The sequence below is a fragment of the Scylla paramamosain genome, chromosome 6 (assembly GCF_035594125.1).
Source record: "Scylla paramamosain isolate STU-SP2022 chromosome 6, ASM3559412v1, whole genome shotgun sequence".
In the NCBI taxonomy this organism is placed as follows: Eukaryota; Metazoa; Arthropoda; class Malacostraca; order Decapoda; family Portunidae; genus Scylla; species Scylla paramamosain.
In genome coordinates, this window is record NC_087156.1 from 4,042,686 (window position 1) to 4,064,188 (window position 21,503).

General features: G+C 38.6%; 3 protein-coding genes across 25 annotated transcripts in view; 2 read left to right on the forward strand and 1 right to left on the reverse strand.

Moving 5' to 3' along the window:
• The window catches only part of LOC135101231 (transcription termination factor 2-like), a 53,107-nt gene extending 50,788 nt beyond the window's left edge, over nt 1-2,319 (forward strand). For both annotated transcript variants that reach the window (XM_064004868.1, XM_064004867.1), the window contains exon 24: nt 761-2,319. The gene's annotated coding sequence lies outside the window, so the exon portion shown is untranslated. The remainder of the gene's footprint in view (nt 1-760) is intronic.
• Nucleotides 99-3,669, forward strand: LOC135101691 (uncharacterized). Its single transcript, XM_064006015.1, has 4 exons — nt 99-386; nt 2,865-2,969; nt 3,106-3,156; nt 3,535-3,669. Exons 1-4 carry the CDS (start codon nt 99-101, stop codon nt 3,667-3,669), a joined length of 579 nt encoding a protein of 192 aa, XP_063862085.1.
• LOC135101233 (uncharacterized) overlaps nt 3,414-21,503 on the reverse strand; it is a 32,644-nt gene continuing 14,554 nt past the window's right edge. For 3 of the 22 annotated variants that reach the window (XM_064004872.1, XM_064004895.1, XM_064004873.1), the window contains 9 exons: nt 21,040-21,129; nt 18,483-18,572; nt 15,935-16,024; nt 13,306-13,395; nt 9,761-9,850; nt 7,204-7,295; nt 4,649-4,740; nt 4,254-4,335; nt 3,414-3,644 (listed from right to left, as the gene is read on the reverse strand). In XM_064004872.1, the coding sequence (XP_063860942.1) occupies nt 18,518-18,572; nt 21,040-21,129 (145 nt within the window). In that variant the 3' untranslated portion in view covers nt 3,414-3,644; nt 4,254-4,335; nt 4,649-4,740; ... (3 more) ...; nt 15,935-16,024; nt 18,483-18,517. Of the gene's footprint in view, nt 3,645-4,253; nt 4,336-4,556; nt 4,741-7,203; nt 7,296-9,760; nt 9,851-10,845; nt 11,030-12,389; nt 12,658-13,305; nt 13,396-15,934; nt 16,025-18,482; nt 19,778-21,039; nt 21,130-21,503 lie in introns of those variants that run through there. The other 19 variants (XM_064004877.1, XM_064004874.1, XM_064004875.1 and 16 more) reach the window with 19 other exon arrangements.

Consider the following 21,503-nt stretch of genomic DNA (forward strand, 5'->3'; position numbering starts at 1 on the left):
TGGAAATGAGATTGCAAAGAGTGGTGAGGATCAGTGATGAGCAGTTCTGATTCGTGCCAGGGAGAAGCACAACAGACGCAATATTTGCTCTGAGGATGATGATGGAGAAGTACAGGGAAGGACAGAAGGAGCTGTATTGTGTGTTTATAAATCTAGAAAAGGCTTATGATCGGGTGCCAAGAGAAGAGCTGTGGTATTGCATGAGGTGCTTGGAAGTGGCAGAGAAATATGTGAAGGTGGCGAAGGACAGGTATGAAAACAATGTAACAGTAGTAAGGTGTGCTGCAGGAATGATGGAGGGTTTCAAGGTGGAGGTGGGACTGCACCAGGGATTGGCTTTGAGCCCCTTCCTGTTTGCAGGAGTGATGGACAGACTGACTGATGAGGTCAGACAGGAATCCCCACGAACTATGATGTTCACAGATGACGTAGTGATTTGTTGTGAAAACCAGGATTAGGTTGTGACAAGATTAGGTTAGGTTATGTTAAGCAACTGATCTTCAGTTTAATTAGTAAGGATCAGACCTCACAATAGGAGCCAAGTTGTGAAGGAGTGTTGTGATCATGTGCATATGTAGGTGGCTACCTCCCCCTCCCTTTCACAGGGGATGTCAGTCTGGTGCATATAGTAATGGAATTTAATTTTTTGCATCTGCTATATTCTCTCTCTCTCTTGAACTAGAAAATGTTAACTCCTTTATTATCATAAGGAAATATTTCATGTGAATTTTCTGTGATTTACATTTTCTTAATCCTCCAGCTGAGGTGCAGAATGAATCAAGTGACAGATGTTCCTGCATCAGCTGGAACATGAAAGCAGAATTTTTCTTAGAGTGGTACACACAAGCATCCGCAACAAGAACCGAGGGACACAACTCAAGTTATCATACTGTCATCTCAATACAAAGGCAAACCTTACATGTTTGAACTATCTGAATTATTGGTTGCCAGTATCCAGCTAATATTTTAAACTTTTAACCTCCATTTCTCTCACTGAGAATATTGAAACAGATGTGCCTTTAACTCTTAAGCATGGCTGCCACAGCAGCTTTTTCTCTCAGGCAAACACACTAAGCAATAATTGTTAACTCCAGGATTTCATGCTTTTTCTCATGAATAACTGCTTTCATTTGTGGATGTGATAACTTTCATCATGGATTTTAATTATTTTTAGTTTTTAGTTACATATATTGTAGTTTAAAGGTCAAATCATCAAAGATACTTCTTTATTGTATCTAAGTTATAAGCTTCATCTCTTATTCTCTTTCCTATGAAATTTATTTTAAGGACCAAATTATAAAAATTATTTCTTCCTTATTGTATCCTGAGTTTATTAGTTTCATCTCTTATTCCTTTCTTTCCTGTGAAATTCAGTCTATTTAAATAAATATGTAAGTTCTGTTCTGTAGATTCAAAATTTCCAGGACCTGTATCTCTTTGGGACTACTGTAAAGAATCACAACCAGTCTGGACTACTAATTTATATATTACACTTCTCTATATGTTTTACCACGTAAGTTTTACAAAGGATCTCAGTATTTCTTATTTGTCAGTATGTCTAATCTCAGATGCCATAGAGACATATTTCAAATTAATTTCTGATCAGCAGACACTATCCACAAGCTCTGTAGATTACTCCTCTTACATCCTTTCTTAGAGGGAAATTATGGGAAAAAAGATGAAAGGTACTTTTGCTGGAGATAGGAAAGGAGTTGATCAGGGCACTTGATGGTGGTCCTGGTGTGTTCGTGTTCTCTTCAGAGAAACAGACCAACATATAGGTGAAGGGCTGCACAGAGAAGCAGTACGAGTTCATAGCTCATTGATCAAATTTGTAAATCTAGCAGTACCTTTTTATTAAAAATCTGTTGGATGTATATAATACAAATTAAATAATCATTGAATTAGTGGTAACAAGGATAGAGAATTAGAGCATTAGGAAGACACATTGGGAGAGTGGATAGGAAGGATCAGGATGATGTGGTAAGGGTAAGACAGGGAACCTCCAAAAATAAAAGCCAATCCATACCAGACATTCTTGAACTTGTATACTAAATATTTTCTCATTTCTTTGAACACTGTGTTCAGAACTTGATTCATGTATTTTGTCCATCCATACACAAAAAAAAATGGATAAAGACAGAAATTTCTAATTTAGAAGAGATCTTGTAAAATAAAATGTATATATGTATATTTACATATCAGTGAATTCTTGGAAATTTCAAAATGCTAGACTAAGATCATTATTTGGATTATGCCATTGCATTTTCACACAAGGTAAATGAAATTACTAAATGAATAAAATATATATTATATTGATGTAAATCTATTTACTTGTCATTTGGTGAAAAGCATGCTTAATGCGTAAAGTGTACCTCCAAAGTCATTTGGTGAAAAGAATGCTTAATGTGTAAAGTGTACCCCCACAGGCTACAAAAAAAAAAAAATTCCTACCTCACAATCCAAAACCATTTCTGTAAAACAATGAAAACATTTGAAAGGTGCAATTCACCATTTTGAAATCCCTGCACTGGTGAGTCATGTTGGGAATTCCCCTGCTGTTGCCAGATGTACTCCTTGTGTTGCTGATGCACTTTGTTGTTATTCTTCCAGCAACATTTTTAGCACATAATGATTATTTTCTTATGTGCTTCTGTTGGATACGCCGACAGTTTTCTCACGTCACATGACGTTTTTCAAATATCTTGTTTTTGCTCTTCATGCTTGCTTTGTATGGGCAATAACTATTCCTCTGGGAGTGTCTGGCTTATCAGTCTTGAAGATACGGGGTCCTGGTTACACTCTCAGAGTTAGTACGTAATGAGTAATCATGGCGAGTAAATGCCATACCTCCTTGAATGTAGAGGAGACACAATCTTTTCCGTGAGGATGATGGATCATTTGATTATTCTGGTAACTCTGATAATGATGACTCTCCCTGCACCTGGATTGAGCCACCCACCTTCTTTGTAATTTGCCCAAGAAAATTTTCCAAATGATAACGGCTACTCATCCTGGATGGCTATTCTTTCTAACATACTGCTCAGTGGCATGTTATGCCTACATTGATAGTTGACTACACATGGGACACTCATCCACTCCTAGGCGAAAGTTAAGACTGGTTTTGGTCTGGATGGCAAGAGTGGCCCTTCTAATGTGGGACAAACACACACACACACACACACAATTATATATATATATATATATATATATATATATATATATATATATATATATATATATATATATATATATATATATATATGCTAATCTACCTATGATATGACTCACAGCAGTCTTCCATTTTGCTGGTAACACACCTAACTCTCCAAGTTTATGGTAAATTTTAAATGTAGGACATTCCACTAAAATTATGGACTTAAGCTGTTCACAAGGTTATAGTGATACTCCTCTTTGTACTTCATGATTTCATTTGAAAATTACAATCACCAGATTCTAAGTGATAAGAATACTGGAAAATTAGGGTGGTCTCCTAGGGGGTAACCACAGATGTTGGGGCAGTTTCTTGTACAGCTCAAAAGCACCTCCCTTGTGGCCATGGTTAGACAAGTCTTGGCCTCCAACTCCTGCATCATGTGGTGGAGGAACATTGAAGTGGCAGTCACTGTGACCTCAGATAAGACCTGCATCATGCAAGCTTTGCTCTAGTTGCTGTTATTAGAATCATCCTACTTTCTACGGAGATGAACTGCAGGGTCATAATTAAGAAATGTTACAAGTGACATATTTTCTGACACTATACTTCATGGGGAGTCTCATTCAGGTATATAGATAGCCATTATCATGTTGCTGTCAAAATGAAGTTAAGGACAAAGATATTACTCTATCAATACACACTTTTACTGAATGATGACATGTGGCCTTTGTATGAAATTAACTGGGAACAGTCACAGTCAGGGATTAGCCAGGCTTTTGTTTGTTCTTCCAAACTTTATTAGAAACTGAGCAAAAACATGTCTTCATCTTGTACCCAGATTTGGCCCCAAAAGGCAAATATCCTGACACATCTCTTAGAAAATTTTGGATGTAACTGCAAATTCATTTTAAAAGCAACTTTTTTTTTTTTTGTAATTATATCTATAAAATCCTAGAAACTAAGAAATTATGTAAATATCCTGACACTTATTTCTAAGAAAATTTTGGATGTAACTGCAAATTCATTTTAAAAGCAACTAATCTTTTTAAAATTATATCTATAAAATTATGCAAGGTTAAGGAAAAAAAGGTATTACCTAGAATTCCAATGGTTCATAACTGGTTAGAGATCCCACAGATGAATTTCTGCAGCATCTGAGTACTGGCATCATGATTTCCCTGAAAGAGGTCTCAAATAATTATAAGGTGTAACATTACATTTCAATGCTAATTTCGAGAGAGAGAGAGAGAGAGAGAGAGAGAGAGAGAGAGAGAGAGAGAGAGAGAGAGAGAGAGAGAGAGAGAGAGAGAGAGAGCACCATAGAAAGGCTGACCATACCTTTCAATCTCTAGCATCAATATAACAAAATAAAAGTGCAAGTAAGACAGAAAATGCTTACCTTAAATCAAGATGTGCCAAGCTATGTAAGGCTTTCAATCTCTAGCATCAATATAACAAAATAAAAGTACAAGTAAGACAGCAAATGCTTACCTTAAATCAAGATGTGCCAAGCTATGTAAGGCAGACCAGCCATCCACTACAGATGGAATTCCAGGAATATATGTGTTTCTAGCATGGCTTTCCTGCAATGAAACAATTGCATCACTATACTAAGCTATGTGTGTAGCATGATTAGTATAATGAATACAGGTATTAACATGATGACGTGTGGCCATGATATGAAACTGACTGGGAACAGTCACAGTCAGGGATTAACAAGGTCTTTGTTTGTTCTTCCAAATCTGATTGGAGAATGAGTAAAGAACATGTCCTCATCTCTTGCCCAGATTTGGCCCCAATAGGAAAATATCCAGAAACTTATCTCTTAGAAAATTTTGACATCTGCCAATTTCATTTTAAAAGCAACTTTTTTTTTCTGCAGTTGTCCCTGTATACAATCTTAGAAACTAAGAAATTATGTGAAATTGAGGAAATATAAGGTATTTTCAGTTGTGGTCCACCAAAGCATACAGTGTTTGAGTATCTAAGTGAAAACAAATCAGGGCCCCGCTGCCAGATGACAGGTGCCACCACCTTTGGGAGAAACTGTCGTGTACATCACTCAATTAACTCTTGGTAGTAATTCTGTAAGATACAGGAAGAAGTATTAATAGACTCTTCCATTACTTAAGGTTCTCGGTCCATTTTCTTGGGAAGAGGAGCTTTTCAGGGCGGCAGCAGACAGAGCAGAGGAGAGACTTGTGAGGTGTGTGGCATTGGCCTGTGCTCATGTTTAGAGTTTTCATGTATGAATCCTTAGCCAACTCTAATTTTCTCCTTGTTTTGGCTTCATGTCAACTATAATATTGCAAAAGTATATATTTCCTCACCCACACATGATTATGTTCAAAGATGATGCAAGAAACACATACACAAAAACACTGTTGCGGGATTAAAGCCACAGCCATGAAATGGAGTCAGACAATACTGCCTATCAGTCTAAAAAAGATGCAAAATATCAGACAACACAGCATCATCCCTTGTTTTCCTTGCCTTAGATCACTTTCAGATTCTAATTAATGTGAAATAAGAAGAAAAAATATTTCTTCATAGAACACCAACTTTCTCACTCAAAAGAGCATTATATTCTATACAGTGGAACCTCAGTTACTGAACACCTCCCTTTTTGAAAAAAAAAAAAAAAAAAAAAAAAAAAAAAAAAAAAAACTAATTCATAATTGCTTTGGTTGCCGTACCATAATTCAGTTCATTCACAAAGTTAATTGATTTAAAATACTAAAAGGACAAAGCAAACCATGCTGTTTATTACTAATTCACAGTTTCTATATTTTTTATTTATTTATTTTTTTAAAGATTAGGAGGGTAGCCACAGTGGGAAATACAATCACTGAAATTAATTAAATGTGATCCCCTTGAAGAATCTCAATCTAAACAGTTTTTGGCACTCAGGAGTAATCCCATGCTACCTGTGGTTCTCTCAATGACCCACAATGCCATCACCACTGCAAATCTGCATTTTCCCTGTAACTTTTCTCAGCAGCAAGATATCTAAGTGTTATTGATCACCTTAATTTTGGTGCTGAGTTGTTCCTCTTTGTGTCACTCTGCAAGGCTTCCCTCACCAAATTGGTGACAAAAGAGAATATCAGCACAGTCTAAACAGTATCTTCTGATGAGTTTTGTGTCACTGATCTCCTTCAATATGTCCTATCCGGGTAAGTAATTTCTGAGCTAGAGATGTTGTGCAGCAGCCATCCTGGCAGTGGGAGTGCCTGTCATAGTCTGCTAAGACAGGGTGGAGGGGTGTCCGGGAACAGATTAATCCATTTTACATTCATTTCTCCTGGGAAAGTAGTTTGTTTCCGAACAGCTTTCAGGAACAAATTAAGTTTAAGAACTGAGGTTCCACTGTATTTTATTCTTCAAAATACATTCCTACAGGAACATAAATGTTATTCTGCTGTGCTTACTACTTGCTGATTGGTTGTTTGCCTTTTACGCAGGGAAAGGCTGGGCACGTATGCTTCCATGTGCCTTATGAGCAAAGCGTTTGACTTGTCAGTGACACTACTGATAATGCTTATGTAGGCATTAACTAAATTTCAAGGCAGGATTGAAAAAAAGTAAAAATTTAGTTTGATGTCATATTGATACACTACGTCTATATACATACAGAAAGCTGGTAAACTCTGGAACTCCCTGCCTGCTACTGTATTTCCACCTTCCTATGGCTTGAATTCCTTCAAGAGGGAGGTTTCAAGACACTTATTCATCAATTTTTGACCACTGCTTTGACCCTTTTATGGGACTGGCATTTCAGTGGGCACTTTTTTTTTATTAGATTTTATTAGATAGCCTTTCCACCTTAATTAAATCATTGTGCAGAGAGAGAGAGAGAGAGAGAGAGAGAGAGAGAGAGAGAGAGAGAGAGAGAGAGAGAGAGAGAGAGAGAGAGAGAGAGAGAGAGAGAGAGAGAGAGAGAGAGAGAGAGAGAGAGGGCACCATAGGAAAGCTGACCATACCTTTCAATCTCTAGCATCAATATAACATAATCAAAGTGCAAGTGAAACAGAGAAAATGCTTACCTTAAATCAAGATTTGCTAAGCTATGTAAGGCAGGCCAGCCATCCACCACAGATGGAACTGCAGAAGTATATGTGTTACTAGGATGGCTTTCCTGAAATGAAACAATTGCATCACTATACTAAGCTACGTGTGTAGCATGATCAGTATAACAAATACAGGCGTTAACATGATGACGTGTGGCCATGGTACGAAACTGACTGGGAACAGTCACAGTCAGGGATTAACAAGGTCTTTGTTTGTTCTTCCAAATCTGATTGGAGAATGAGTAAAGAACATGTCCTCATCTCTTGCCCAGATTTGGCCCAACAGGCAAATATCCTGAAACTTATGTCTTAGGAAATTTTGACATATCTGCCAATTTAATTTTTAAAAGCAACTTTTTTTTGTAGTTGTCCCTGTATACAATTTTAGAAACTAAGAAATTACGTGAAGTTGAGGAAATATAAGGCATTTTCAGTTATGGTCAGTTGCCGTACAATAATTGAGTTCGTAAACAAATTTACTTGATTTAAAATACTAAAAGACAAAGCAAAAGCTGCTGTTTATTACTAATTTAGTTTCTATAAATATTTTTATTATTACATATTTAGAGGGTAACCAGTGGGAAATAAAATCATTCAAACAGGTTCAATCTGATCCCCTTGAAGATTCTTGATGTAAGGAAACAGTTTATGGCGCTCAGGAGTAATGTCATGCTACCTGTGGTTCTTTCAATGAGCCCATAATGCCATCACCACTGCAAAAGTACATTTTCTTTGTGGCTTTTCTCAACAGCAATATGTCTAAGTGTTATGATCACCTTCATTTCTGTGGTAAGTGAGGTGCTCCCCTCACCAGACCAGTGACAAAGAATACCTGCACAGTCTAAACAGTATTTTCTGGTGAGTTTTGTCACTAAATCACTAAACTCATTCTGTCTTTTCTAAATAAGTAATTTCTGAGCTGGAGATGTTGTGGAGCAGCCATCCTGGCAGTGGGAGCATCTGTCATAATCTACTGAGAAAGGATGGAGGGAAATCCAGGAATGGATTAATCCACTTTGCACTGATTTCTATGGGGAAAATAGTTTCTGTTTCTGAACAGGTTTCAGGAATGAAGTAAGTTTAAGAATCGAGGTTCCACTATTTTATTCTCCAAAATACATTTCTATGGGAACCTAAATGCTGTTCTGCTGTGCCTACTATTTGCTGATTGGTTGTTTGCCTTCTGGGCCCGGAAAGGCTGGGCACGTATGCTTCCGTGTGCTTTTGCAAGCAAAGCATTTGAACTGTCGATGACACTACTGAAAATGCCTATAAAGAAGCCTGTTTTTTATTTTACTGTTTTACATATAAAAATTCTGTTTTATATTGTATTGATAAATTATGTCTATATACATACAGACAGCTGCCTACTTCATGAAACAATTTTCCTACCAATATTTGTAACAAAAGTGACACCTATCATATTTTTCATACCAGCTGTCACTGACAGGAGCTATTACCCTTGATGTGAATCCTGAGCCTGCCTTCTTCCTCTCCCCCGCCATGTCCTCCATTCCTGCCCCTCTTCCCATTCCCCTATTTTTATTTATTTTTTTTTATTTTTATATAGGAGGGACACTGGCCAAGAAAAAAAACCCCACTGAGATGCCAGTCCCATAAAAGGGTCCAAAGCAGTAGTCAGAAATTGAAGGATAAGTGTTTTGAAACCTCCCTGTTGAAGGAATTCAACTCATAGTTAGATGGAAATACAGAAGCAGGCAGGGAGTTCCAGAGTCTACCAGAGAAAGAGATGAATGATTGAGAATATTGGTTAATTCTTGCATTAGAGAGGTGGACAGAATATGGGTGAGAGAAAGAAGAAAGTCTTGTGCAGTGAGGCCACGGGAGGAGGGAGGCATGCAATTAGCAAGATTAGAAGAGCAGTTAGCATGAAAATAGCAGTTGAAGATAGCTAGAGATGCAACATTGCAGCGATGAGAGAGGCTGAAGACAGTCAGTTAGAGGGAAGGAGTTGATGAGACAAAAAGCTTTTCATTCCACCCTATCTAGAAGAGCAGTATGAGTGGTACCCCCCCAAAGCCATGTGAAGCATATTCCATACATGAATAAGGCCCTTGTACAGAGTTAGCAGCTGCAGGCGTGAGAAAACTGGTGGCCTAACTTCATAGGAGCTGTTTTAGCTAGAGATGAGATGTGAAGTTTCCAGTTCAGATTATAAGTAAAGGACAGACTGAGGATGTTCAGTGTAGAAGAGTGGGACAGTTGAGTGTCATTGAAGAAGGGGGAATAGTTCTGGAAGATTGTGTTGAGTTGATAGATGGAGGAATTGAATTTTTGAGGCACTGAACAATACCAAGTTTTCTCTGCCCCAATCAGAAATTGTAGAAAGATCAGAAGTCAGGCATTCTGTGGCTTCCCTGTGTGAAATGTTTACTTCCCTATGCTTCTCGTACCTCTTTCACACATACAGAGAGAGAGAGAGAGAGGGCACCATAGGAAAGCTAACCATACCTTTCAATCTCTAGCATCAATATAACATAATCAAAATGCAAGTGAGACAGAAAATGCTTACCTTGAATCAAGATTTGCCAAGCTATGTAAGGGAGGCCAGCCATCCACCACAGATGAAACTCCAGGAGTATGTGTTACTAGCATGGCTTTCCTGAAATGAAACAATTGCATCAGTATACTAAGCTATGTGTGTAGCATGATCAGTATAACAAATACAGGCGTTAACATGATGACGTGTGGCCATGGTATGAAACTGACTGGGAACAGTCACAGTCAGGGATTAACAAGGTCTTTGTTTGTTCTTCCAAATCTGATTGGAGAATGAGTAAAGAACATGTCCTCATCTCTTGCCCAGATTTGGCCCGACAGGCAAATATCCTGAAACTTATCTCTTAGGAAATTTTGACATATCTGCCAATTTCATTTTTAAAAGCAACTTTTTTTTGTAGTTGTCCCTGTATACAATTTTAGAAACTAAGAAATTATGTGAAGTTGAGGAAATATAAGGCATTTTCAGTTATGGTCAGTTGCTGTACAATAACTGAGTTCTTAAAACAAATTTACTTGATTTAAAATACTAAAACACAAAGCAAAAGCTGCTGTTTATTACTAATTTAGTTTCTATATTTTTTTTCTTATTACATATTTAGAGGGTAGCCAGTGGGAAATAAAATCGTTCAAACAGGTTCAATCTGATCCCCTTGAAGATTCTTGATGCAAGGAAACAGTTTATGGCACTCAGGAGTAACGTCATGCTACCTGTGGTTCTTTCAATGACCCCACAATGCCATCACCACTGCAAAAGTACATTTTCTTTGTGGCTTTTCTCAACAGCAATATGTCTAAGTGTTATGATCACCTTCATTTCTGTGGTAAGTGAGGTGCTCCCCTCACCAGACCAGTGACAAAGAATATCTGCACAGTCTAAACAGTATTTTCTGATGAGTTTTGTGTCACTAAACTCATTGTATGTCTTTTCTAGATAAGTAATTTCTGAGCTAGAGATGTTGTGGAGCAGCCATCCTGGCAGTGGGAGCATCTATCATAATCCACTGAGACGGTGGAGGGGCGTCCAGGAATGGATTAATCCACTTTGCACTGATTTCTGTTTCTGAACAGGTTTCAAGAACGAATTAAGTTTGAGAATCGAGGTTCCACTGTATTTTATTCTCCAAAATACATTTCTATGGGAACCTAAATGCTGTTCTGCTGTGCCTACTATTTGCTGATTGGTTGTTTGCCTCCTGGGCCCGGAAAGGCTGGGCACGTATGCTTCCGTGTGCTTTTGCAAGCAAAGCATTTGAACTGTCGATGACACTACTGAAAATGCCTATAAAGAAGCCTGTTTTTTATTTTACTATTTTACATATAAAAATTCTGTTTTACATTGTATTGATAAATTAAGTCTATATACATACAAACAGCTGCCTACTTGATGAAACAAACTTTCCTAGCAATATTTGTAACAAAAGTGACACCTATCATATTTTTCATACCAGTTTTCACTGGCTGGAGCTATTGTATTGCCCTTGATGTGAATCCTGAACCTGCCTTCTTCCTCTCCCCCTCCATGTCCCACATTCCTGCCCCTCTTCCCATCCCTTTTTTTTTTTTTTTTTTTTATGTAGGAGGGACACTGGCCAAGAAAAAAAGCCCACTGAGATGCCAGTCCCATAAAAGGGCCCAAAGCAGTAGTAAAAAATTGAAGGATAAGTGTCTTGAAACTTCTCTGTTGAAGGAATTCAAGTCATAGATGGAAATACAGAAGCAGGCAGGGAGTTCCAGAGTCTACCAGAGAAAGGGATGAATAACAAGGCCACGGGAGGAGGGGAGGCATGCAATTAACAAGATCAGAAGAGCAGTTAGCATGAAAATAGCAGTAGAAGACAGCTAGAGATGCAGTATTGCTGCGATGAGAGGGAGGCTGAAGACAGTCAGTCAGAGGGTAGGAGTTGATGAGACAAAAAGCTTTTCATTCCACCCTATCTAGAAGAGCAGTATGAGTGGAACCCCCCTAAAGACATGTGAAGCATATTCCATATATGGATAAGGCCCTTGTACAGATTTAGCAGCTGGGGGCGTGAGAAAACTGGCGGAGACATCTCAGAATGCCTAACTTCATAGAAGCTGTTTTAGCAAGAGATGAGATGTGGTTTCCAGTTCTGATTATAAGTAAAGGACAGACTAAGGATGTTCAGTGTAGAAGAGGGGAACAGTTGAGTGTCACTGAAGAAGAGGGGATAGTTGTCTGGAAGATTGTGTTGAGCTGATAGATGGAGGAATTAGAGACGTCGCAGTGAGGCTGGTAGATACCTATCAGCGCCAGCATTTTCAATTGTCTCCGATTTCCTGAGGCAAAGGGGTGTCTTAGCTAAATTCGAAATCGATGTGCAGGAAAAGTACAGCATGAATTGCTGCACAAGTGTATCTAAAATTAAAAGCATAACCCTTAATATTGATATTCATACTTACTGGTGTATGATAAGGCTTTGTTTATTGAATTATAAGATAAAACTAAAAATAGGTAATGATTTTTTTTTTTAAGTATGAACAGTAAAAATAAAAGGATGTTGATTTCGGCTTGTGCATTTTATCTGGGAATGTTGAAAAATATTAGATATCACTGACACGTCCTGTATATGAAAGTAATCAGTGAAATAAAAAAAGAACAACACCGCTGGTGGACGTACAACGTACTTATCTTGATCATGATTCTTCAGTTAAAGAAAGCGCCGTGCGCCGTTAGGAAGGAGTGTAAAGTGTAAACAATAGCCTCTCAGTTCTGCCGATACAAAGGCCTTTACTTTGCTTTACTATATCCAGAATAGGGTATAGCTCGTTCTTTCAGGAATTTTCTTAATTCCGCTGTAGTCCATGATTGTGGCGGTGATGTATCCTTTGTGCAGGGTAGTCGAGTAAGCGTGGTCCTGTGTTTTGCTTTGCTCGCTGCCCAAGTACCTGAGGATAGTGATCGTACCGCAAAAATAAAGTCTCTGATACAAAATTATATTTTCTTTACATTAAATGGATTTGCCTGTTGTTTAGTACATGAAAATGCAAGTATATATTAGTATACTTCCATTGAGGTCAGTAGAAAATTACAGATTGCCTGCCTTGATACACTTATAGGCTCTTTTAAGAATATCATCTGAAATTATGAATAGAGGCTCAAACAATGTCATGTGCTGTCAGTTATCACGAAATTAATTGACTTAAAATTCAGACACATTACTGTGCAACGATACACCTTTGTAAGCTTGTAAAACCTTGCCCCAAAAAGTATTTATTTTCCGGCGAGAATTAAAAATTCTGGCGCTATCTGGTATCAAAACGCTCACTGCAACGTCTCTAATTGAATTTTTAAGGCATTGAACAATACCAAGTTTGCTCTGCCCCAATCAGAAATTGTAGAAAAATCAGAAGTCAGGCATTCTGCGGCTTCCCTATGTGAAATGTTTACTTCCCTATGCTTCTCGTACCTCTTTCACCCATACTGAGAGAGAGAGAGAGAGAGAGAGAGGGCACTATAGGAAAGCTGACTATACCTTTCAATCTCTAGCATCAATATAACATAATGAAAGTGCAAGTGAAACAGAAAATGCTTACCTTGAATCAAGATTTGCCAAGCTATGTAAGGGAGGCCAGCCATCCACCACAGATGGAACTCCAGGAGTATGTGTTACTAGCTTAGCTTTCCTGAAATGAAACAATTGCATCAGTATACTAATCTACATGTGTAGCATGATTAGTATAACAAATACAGGCATTAACATGATGATGTGTGGCCATGGTATGAAACTGACTGGAACAGTCACAGTCAGGGAGAGAAAAGGTCTTTGTTTGTTCTTCCAAATCTGATTGGAGAATGAGTAAAGAACATGTCCTCATCTCTTGCCCAGATTTGGTCCAACAGGCAAATATCCTGAAACTTATCTCTTAGAAAATTTTGACATATCTGCCAATTTCATTTTTTAAAACCAACTTTTTTTTTGTAGTTGTCCCTGTATACAATTTTAGAAACTAAGAAATTATATGAAGTTGAGGAAATATAAGGCATTTTCAGTTATGGTCAGTTGCCGTACCATAATTGAGTTTGTAAACAAATTTACTTGATTTAAAATACTAAAAGACAAAGCAAAAGCTGTTGTTTATTACTAATTTAGTTTCTATAAATATTTTTTTGTTATTACATATTTAGAGGGTAGCCAGTGGGAAATACAATCGTTCAAACGGGTTCAATCTGATCCCCTTGAAGATTCTTGATGTAAGGAAACAGTTTATGGCGCTCAGGAGTAATGTCATGCTACCTGTGGTTCTTTCAATGAGCCCACAATGCCATCACCACTGCAAATGTACATTTTCTTTGTGGCTTTTCTCAACAGCAATATGTCTAAGTGTTATGATCACCTTCATTTCTGTGGTAAGTGAGGTGCTCCCCTCACCAGACCAGTGACAAAAGAATACCTGCACAGTCTAAACAGCATTTTCTGGTGAGTTTTGTCACTAAATCACTAAACTCATTCTGTCTTTTCTAAATAAGTAATTTCTGAGCTGGAGATGTTGTGGAGCAGCCATCCTGGCAGTGGGAGCATCTGTCATAATCTACTGAGAAAGGATGGAGGGAAATCCAGGAATGGATTAATCCACTTTGCACTGATTTCTATGGGGAAAATAGTTTCTGTTTCTGAACAGGTTTCAGGAATGAAGTAAGTTTGAGAATCGAGGTTCCACTGTATTTTATTCTCCAAAATACATTTCTATGGGAACCTAAATGCTGTTCTGCTGTGCCTACTATTTGCTGATTGGTTGTTTGCCTTCTGGGCCCGGAAAGGCTGGGCACGTATGCTTCCGTGTGCTTTTGCAAGCAAAGAATTTGAACTGTCGATGACACTACTGAAAATGCCTATAAAGAAGCCTGTTTTTTATTTTACTGTTTTACATATAAAAATTCTGTTTTATATTGTATTGATAAATTATGTCTATATACATACAGACAGCTGCCTACTTCATGAAACAATTTTCCTACCAATATTTGTAACAAAAGTGACACCTATCATATTTTTCATACCAGCTGTCACTGACAGGAGCTATTACCCTTGATGTGAATCCTGAGCCTGCCTTCTTCCTCTCCCCCGCCATGTCCCCCATTCCTGCCCCTCTTCCCATTCCCCTGTTTTTTTTTTTTTATGTAGGAGGGACACTGGCCAAGAAAAAAAAAATCCCACTGAGATGCCAGTCCCATAAAAGGGTCCAAAGCGGTTGTCAGAAATTGAAGGATAAGTGTTTTGAAACCTCCCTGTTGAAGGAATTCAACTCATAGTTAGATGGAAATACAGAAGCAGGCAGGGAGTTCCAGAGTCTACCAGAGAAAGAGATGAATGATTGAGAATATTGGTTAATTCTTGCATTAGAGAGGTGGACAGAACAGGGGTGAGAGAAAGAAGAAAGTCTTGTGCAGTGAGGCCACGGGAGGAGGGGAGGCATGCAATTAGCAAGATCAGAAGAGCAGTTAGCATGAAAATAACAGTAGAAGATAGCTAGAGATGCAACATTGCAGCGATGAGAGAGGCTGAATACAGTCAGTTAGAGGGAAGGAGTTGACGAGACAAAAAGCTTTTCATTCCACCCTATCTAGAAGACCAGTATGAGTGGTACCCCCCAAAAGCCATGTGAAGCATATTCCATACATGGATAAGGCCCTTGTACAGAGTTAGCAGCTGGGGGCATGAGAAAACTGGTGGAGACATCTCAGAATGCCTAACTTCATAGAAGCTGTTTTACCTAGAGATGAGATGTGAAGTTTCCAGTTCAGATTATAAGTAAAGGACAGACTGAGGATGTTCAGTGTAGAAGAGGGGGACAGTTGAGTGTCATTGAAGAAGGGGAAATAGTTGTCTGGAAGATTGTGTTGAGTTGATAGATGGAAGAATTGAATTTTTGAGGCACTGAACAATACCAAGTTTTCTCTACCCCAATCAGAAATTGTAGAAAGATCAGAAGTCAGGCATTCTGTGGCTTCCCTGTGTGAAATGTTTACTTCCCTATGCTTCTCGTACCTCTTTCACACATACAGAGAGAGAGAGAGAGAGAGAGAGAGAGAGAGAGAGAGAGAGAGAGAGAGAGAGAGAGAGAGAGAGAGAGAGAGAGAGGGCAACATAGGAAAGCTAACCATATCTTTCAATCTCTAGCATCAATATAACATAATCAAAATGCAAGTGAGACAGAAAATGCTTACCTTGAATCAAGATTTGCCAAGCTATGTAAGGGAGGTCAGCCATCCACCACAGATGAAACTCCAGGAGTATGTGTTACTAGCATGGCTTTCCTGAAATGAAACAATTGCATCACTATACTAAGCTACGTGTGTAGCATGATTAGTATAACAAAATACAGGCGTTAACATGATGACGTGTGGCCATGGTATGAAACTGACTGGGAACAGTCACAGTCAGGGATTAACAAGGTCTTTGTTTGTTCTTCCAAATCTGATTGGAGAATGAGTAAAGAACATGTCCTCATCTCTTGCCCAGATTTGGCCCGACAGGCAAATATCCTGAAACTTATCTCTTAGGAAATTTTGACATATCTGCCAATTTCATTTTTAAAAGCAACTTTTTTTTGTAGTTGTCCCTGTATACAATTTTAGAAACTAAGAAATTATGTAAAGTTGAGGAAATATAAGGCATTTTCAGTTATGGTCAGTTGCTGTACAATAATTGAGTTCGTAAACAAATTTACTTGATTTAAAATAGTAAAAGACAAAGCAAAAGCTGCTGTTTATTACTAATTTAGTTTCTATAAATATTTTTATTATTACATATTTAGAGGGTAACCAGTGGGAAATACAATCATTCAAACAAGTTCAATCTGATCCCCTTGAAGATTCTTGATGTAAGGAAACAGTTTATGGCGATCAGGAGTAATGACATGCTACCTGTGGTTCTTTCAATGACCCCACAATGCCATCACCACTGCAAAAGTACATTTTTTTGTGGCTTTTCTCAACAGCAAAATGTCTAAGTGTTATGATCACCTTCATTTCTGTGGTAAGTGAGGTGCTCCCCTCACCCGACCAGTGACAAAGAATAGCTGCACAGTCTAAACAGTATTTTCTGATGAGTTTTGTCACTATACTCATTCTGTCTTTTCTAGATAAGTAATTTCTGAGCTGGAGATGTTGTGGAGCAGCCATTCTGGCAGTGGGAGCATCTGTCATAATCCACTGAGACAGGGTGGAGGGGCATCCAGGAATGGATTAATCCACTTTGCACTGATTTCTATGGGGAAAATAGTTTGTTTCTGAACAGGTTTCAGGAACGAATTAAGCTTGAGAATCGAGGTTCCACTGTATTTTATTCTCCAAAATACATTTCTATGGGAACCTAAATGCTGTTCTGTTGTGCCTACTATTTGCTGATTGGTTGTTTGCCTCATTGGCCCGGAAAGGCTGGGCACGTATGCTTCCGTGTGCTTTTGCAAGCAAAGCATTTGAACTGTCGATGACACTACTGAAAATGCCTATAAAGAAACCTGTTTTTTATTTTACTATTTTACATATAAAAATTCTGTTTTACAGCTGTCTATATACATACAGACAGCTGCCTACTTCATGAAACAACCTTCCTACCAATATTTGTAACAAAAGTGACACCTATCATATTTTTCATACCAGCTGTCACTGGTTGGAGCTATTGCCCTTGATGTGAATCCTGAGCCTGCCTTCTTCCTCTCCCCCTCCATGTCCCCCATTTCTGCCCCTCTTCCCATCCCCCTATTTTTTTTTCTTTTTTCTTTTTTTCATGTAGGAGGGACACTGGCCAAGAAAAAAAGCCCACTGAGATGCCAGTCCCATAAAAGGATTCAAAGTGGTAGTCAAAAATTGAAGGATAAGTGTCTTGAAACCTCCCTGTTGAAGGAATTCAACTCATAGTTAGATGGAAATACAGAAGCAGGCAGGGAGTTCCAGAGTCTACCAGAGAAAGAGATGAATGATTGAGAATATTGGTTAATTCTTGCATTAGAGAGGTGGACAGAATAGTGGTGAGAAAGAAGAAAGTCTTGTGCAGCGAGGCAATGGGAGAAGGGGAGGCATGCAATTAGCAAGATCAGAAGAGCAGTTAGCATGAAAATAGCAGTAGAAGATAGCTAGAGATGCAACATTGCAGCGATGAGAGAGGCTGAAGACAGTTGGAGGGAAGGGGTTGATGAGACAAAAAGCTTTTCATTCCCTATCTATTCATCACCCTATCTAGAAGAGCAGTATGAGTGGTACCCTCCCAAAGCCATGTGAAGCATATTCCATACATTGATAAGGCCCTTGTAGAGAGTTAGCAGCTGGGGGCATGAGAAAACTGGTGGCCTAACTTCATAGAAGCTGTTTTAGCTAGAGATGAGATGTGAAGTTTCCAGTTCAGATCATAAGTAAAGGACAGACTGAGGATGTTCAGTGTAAAAGAGGAAGACAGTTGAGTGTCATTGAAGAAGGGGGAATAGTTGTCTGGAAGATTGTGTTGAGTTGATAGATGGAGTAATTGAATTTTTGAGGCACTGAACAATACCAAGTTTTCTCTACCCCAATCAGAAATTGTAGAAAGATCAGAAGTCAGGCATTCTGTGGCTTCCCTGTGTGAAATGTTTACTTCCCAATGCTTCTCATACCTCTTTCACACATACAGAGAGAGAGAGAGAGAGAGAGGGCACCATAGGAAAGCTAACCATACCTTTCAATTTCTAGCATCAACATAACATAATCAAAATGCAAGCGAGACAGAGAAAATGCTTACCTTGAATCAAGATTTCCCAAGCTATGTAAGGGAGGTCAGCCATCCACCACAGATGAAACTCCAGGAGTATGTGTTACTAGCATGGCTTTCCTGAAATGAAACAATTCCATCACTATACTAAGCTACGTGTGTAGCATGATTATTATAACAAATACAGGCGTTAACATGATGACGTGTGGCCATGGTATGAAACTGACTGGGAACAGTCACAGTCAGGGATTAACAAGGTCTTTGTTTGTTCTTCCAAATCTGATTGGAGAATGAGTAAAGAACATGTCCTCATCTCTTGCCCAGATTTGGCCCGACAGGCAAATATCCTGAAACTTATCTCTTAGGAAATTTTGACATATCTGCCAATTTCATTTTTAAAAGCAACTTTTTTTTGTAGTTGTCCCTGTATACAATTTTAGAAACTAAGAAATTATGTGAAGTTGAGGAAATATAAGGCATTTTCAGTTATTGTCAGTTGCTGTACAATAATTGAGTTCATAAACAAATTTACTTGATTTAAAATACTAAAAGACAAAGCAAAAGCTGCTGTTTATTACTAATTTAGTTTCTATAAATATTTTTTTCTTATTACATATTTAGAGGGTAGCCAGTAGGAAATGCAATCGTTCAAACAGGTTCAATCTGATCCCCTTGAAGATTCTTGATGTAAGGAAACAGTTTATGGCACTCAGGAGTAATGTCATGCTACCTGTGGTTCTTTCAATGACCCCACAATGCCATCACCACTGCAAAAGTACATTTTCTTTGTGGCTTTTCTCAACAGCAATATGTCTAAGTGTTATGATCACCTTCATTTCTGTGGTAAGTGAGGTGCTCCCCTCACCAGACCAGTGACAAAGAATACCTGCACAGTCTAAACAGTATTTTCTGATGAGTTTTGTCACTAAATCACTAAACTCATTCTGTCTTTTCTAAATAAGTAATTTCTGAGCTGGAGATGTTGTGGAGCAGCCATCCTGGCAGTGGGAGCATCTGTCATAATCTACTGAGACAGGGTGGAGGGGCATCCAGGAATGGATTAATCCACTTTGTACTGATTTCTATGGGGAAAATAGTTTCTGTTTCTGAACAGGTTTCAGGAACGAAGTAAGTTTGAGAATTGAGGTTCCACTGTATTTTATTTTCAAAAATACATTTCTATGGGAACCTAAATGCTGTTCTGCTGTGCCTACTATTTGCTGATTGGTTGTTTGCCTTCTGGGCCCGGAAAGGCTGGGCACGTATGCTTCCGTGTGCTTTTGCAAGCAAAGCATTTGAACTGTCGATGACACTACTGAAAATGCCTATAAAGAAGCCTGTTTTTTATTTTACTATTTTACATATAAAAATTCTGTTTTACAATGTATTGATAAATTATGTCTATATACATACAGACAGCTGCCTACTTCATGAAACAACTTTCCTACCAATATTTGTAACAAAAGTGACACCTATCATATTTTTCATACCAGCTGTCACTGGCTGGAGCTATTACCCTTGATGTGAATCCTGAGCCTGCCTTCTTACTCTCCCCCGCCATGTCCCCCATTCCTGCCCCTCTTCCCATTCCCTTATTTTTTTTATTTTTTTAATGTAGGAGGGACACTGGCCAAGAAAAAAAAGCCCACTGAGATGCCAGTCCCATAAAAGGGTCCAAAGTGGTAGTCAAAAATTGAAGGATAAGTGTCTTGAAACCTCCCTGTTGAAGGAATTCAACTCATAGTTAGATGGAAATACAGAAGCAGGCAGGGAGTTCCAGAGTCTACCAGAGAAAGAGATGAATGATTGAGAATATTGGTTAATTCTTGCATTAGAGAGGTGGACAGAACAGGGGTGAGAGAAAGAAGAAAGTCTTGTGCAGTGAGGCCATGGGAGGAGGGAGGCATGCAATTAGCAAGATTAGAAGAGCAGTTAGCATGAAAATAGCAGTAGAAGATAGCTAGAGATGCAACATTGCAGCGATGAGAGAGGCTGAAGACAGTCAGTTAGAGGGAAGGAGTTGATGAGACAAAAAGCTTTTCATTCCACCCTATCTAGAAGAGCAGTATGAGTGGTACCCCCCCAAAGCCATGTGAAGAATATTCCATACATGAATAAGGCCCTTGTACAGAGTTAGCAGCTGGGGGCGTGAGAAAACTGGCGGCCTAACTTCATAGGAGCTGTTTTAGCTAGAGATGAGATGTGAAGTTTCCAGTTCAGATTATAAGTAAAGGACTGACTGAGGATGTTCAGTGTAGAAGAGTGGGACAGTTGAGTGTCATTGAAGAAGGGGGAATAGTTCTGGAAGATTGTGTTGAGTTGATAGATGAAGGAATTGAATTTTTGAGGCACTGAACAATACCAAGTTTTCTCTGCCCCAATCAGAAATTGTAGAAAGATCAGAAGTCAGGCATTCTGTGGCTTCCCTGTGTGAAATGTTTACTTCCCTATGCTTCTCATACCTCTTTCACACATACAGAGAGAGAGAGAGAGAGAGAGGGCACCATAGGAAAGCTAACCATACCTTTCAATCTCTAGGATCAATATAACATAATCAAAATGCAAGTGAGACAGAGAAGATGCTTACCTTGAATCAAGATTTGCCAAGCTATGTAAGGGAGGCCAGCCATCCACCACAGATGAAACTCCAGGAGTATGTGTTACTAGCATGGCTTTCCTGAAATGAAACAATTGCATCAGTATACTAAGCTATGTGTGTAGCATGATCAGTATAACAAATACAGGCGTTAACATGATGACGTGTGGCCATGGTATGAAACTGACTGGGAACAGCCACAGTCAGGGATTAACAAGGTCTTTGTTTGTTCTTCCAAATCTGATTGGAGAATGAGTAAAGAACATGTCCTCATCTCTTGCCCAGATTTGGCCCAACAGGCAAATATCCTGAAACTTATCTCTTAGGAAATTTTGACATATCTGCCAATTTCATTTTTAAAAGCGGAGACATCTCAGAATGCCTAACTTCATAGAAGCTATTTTAGCTAGAGATGAGATGTGAAGTTTCCAGTTCAGATTATAAGTAAAGGAGAG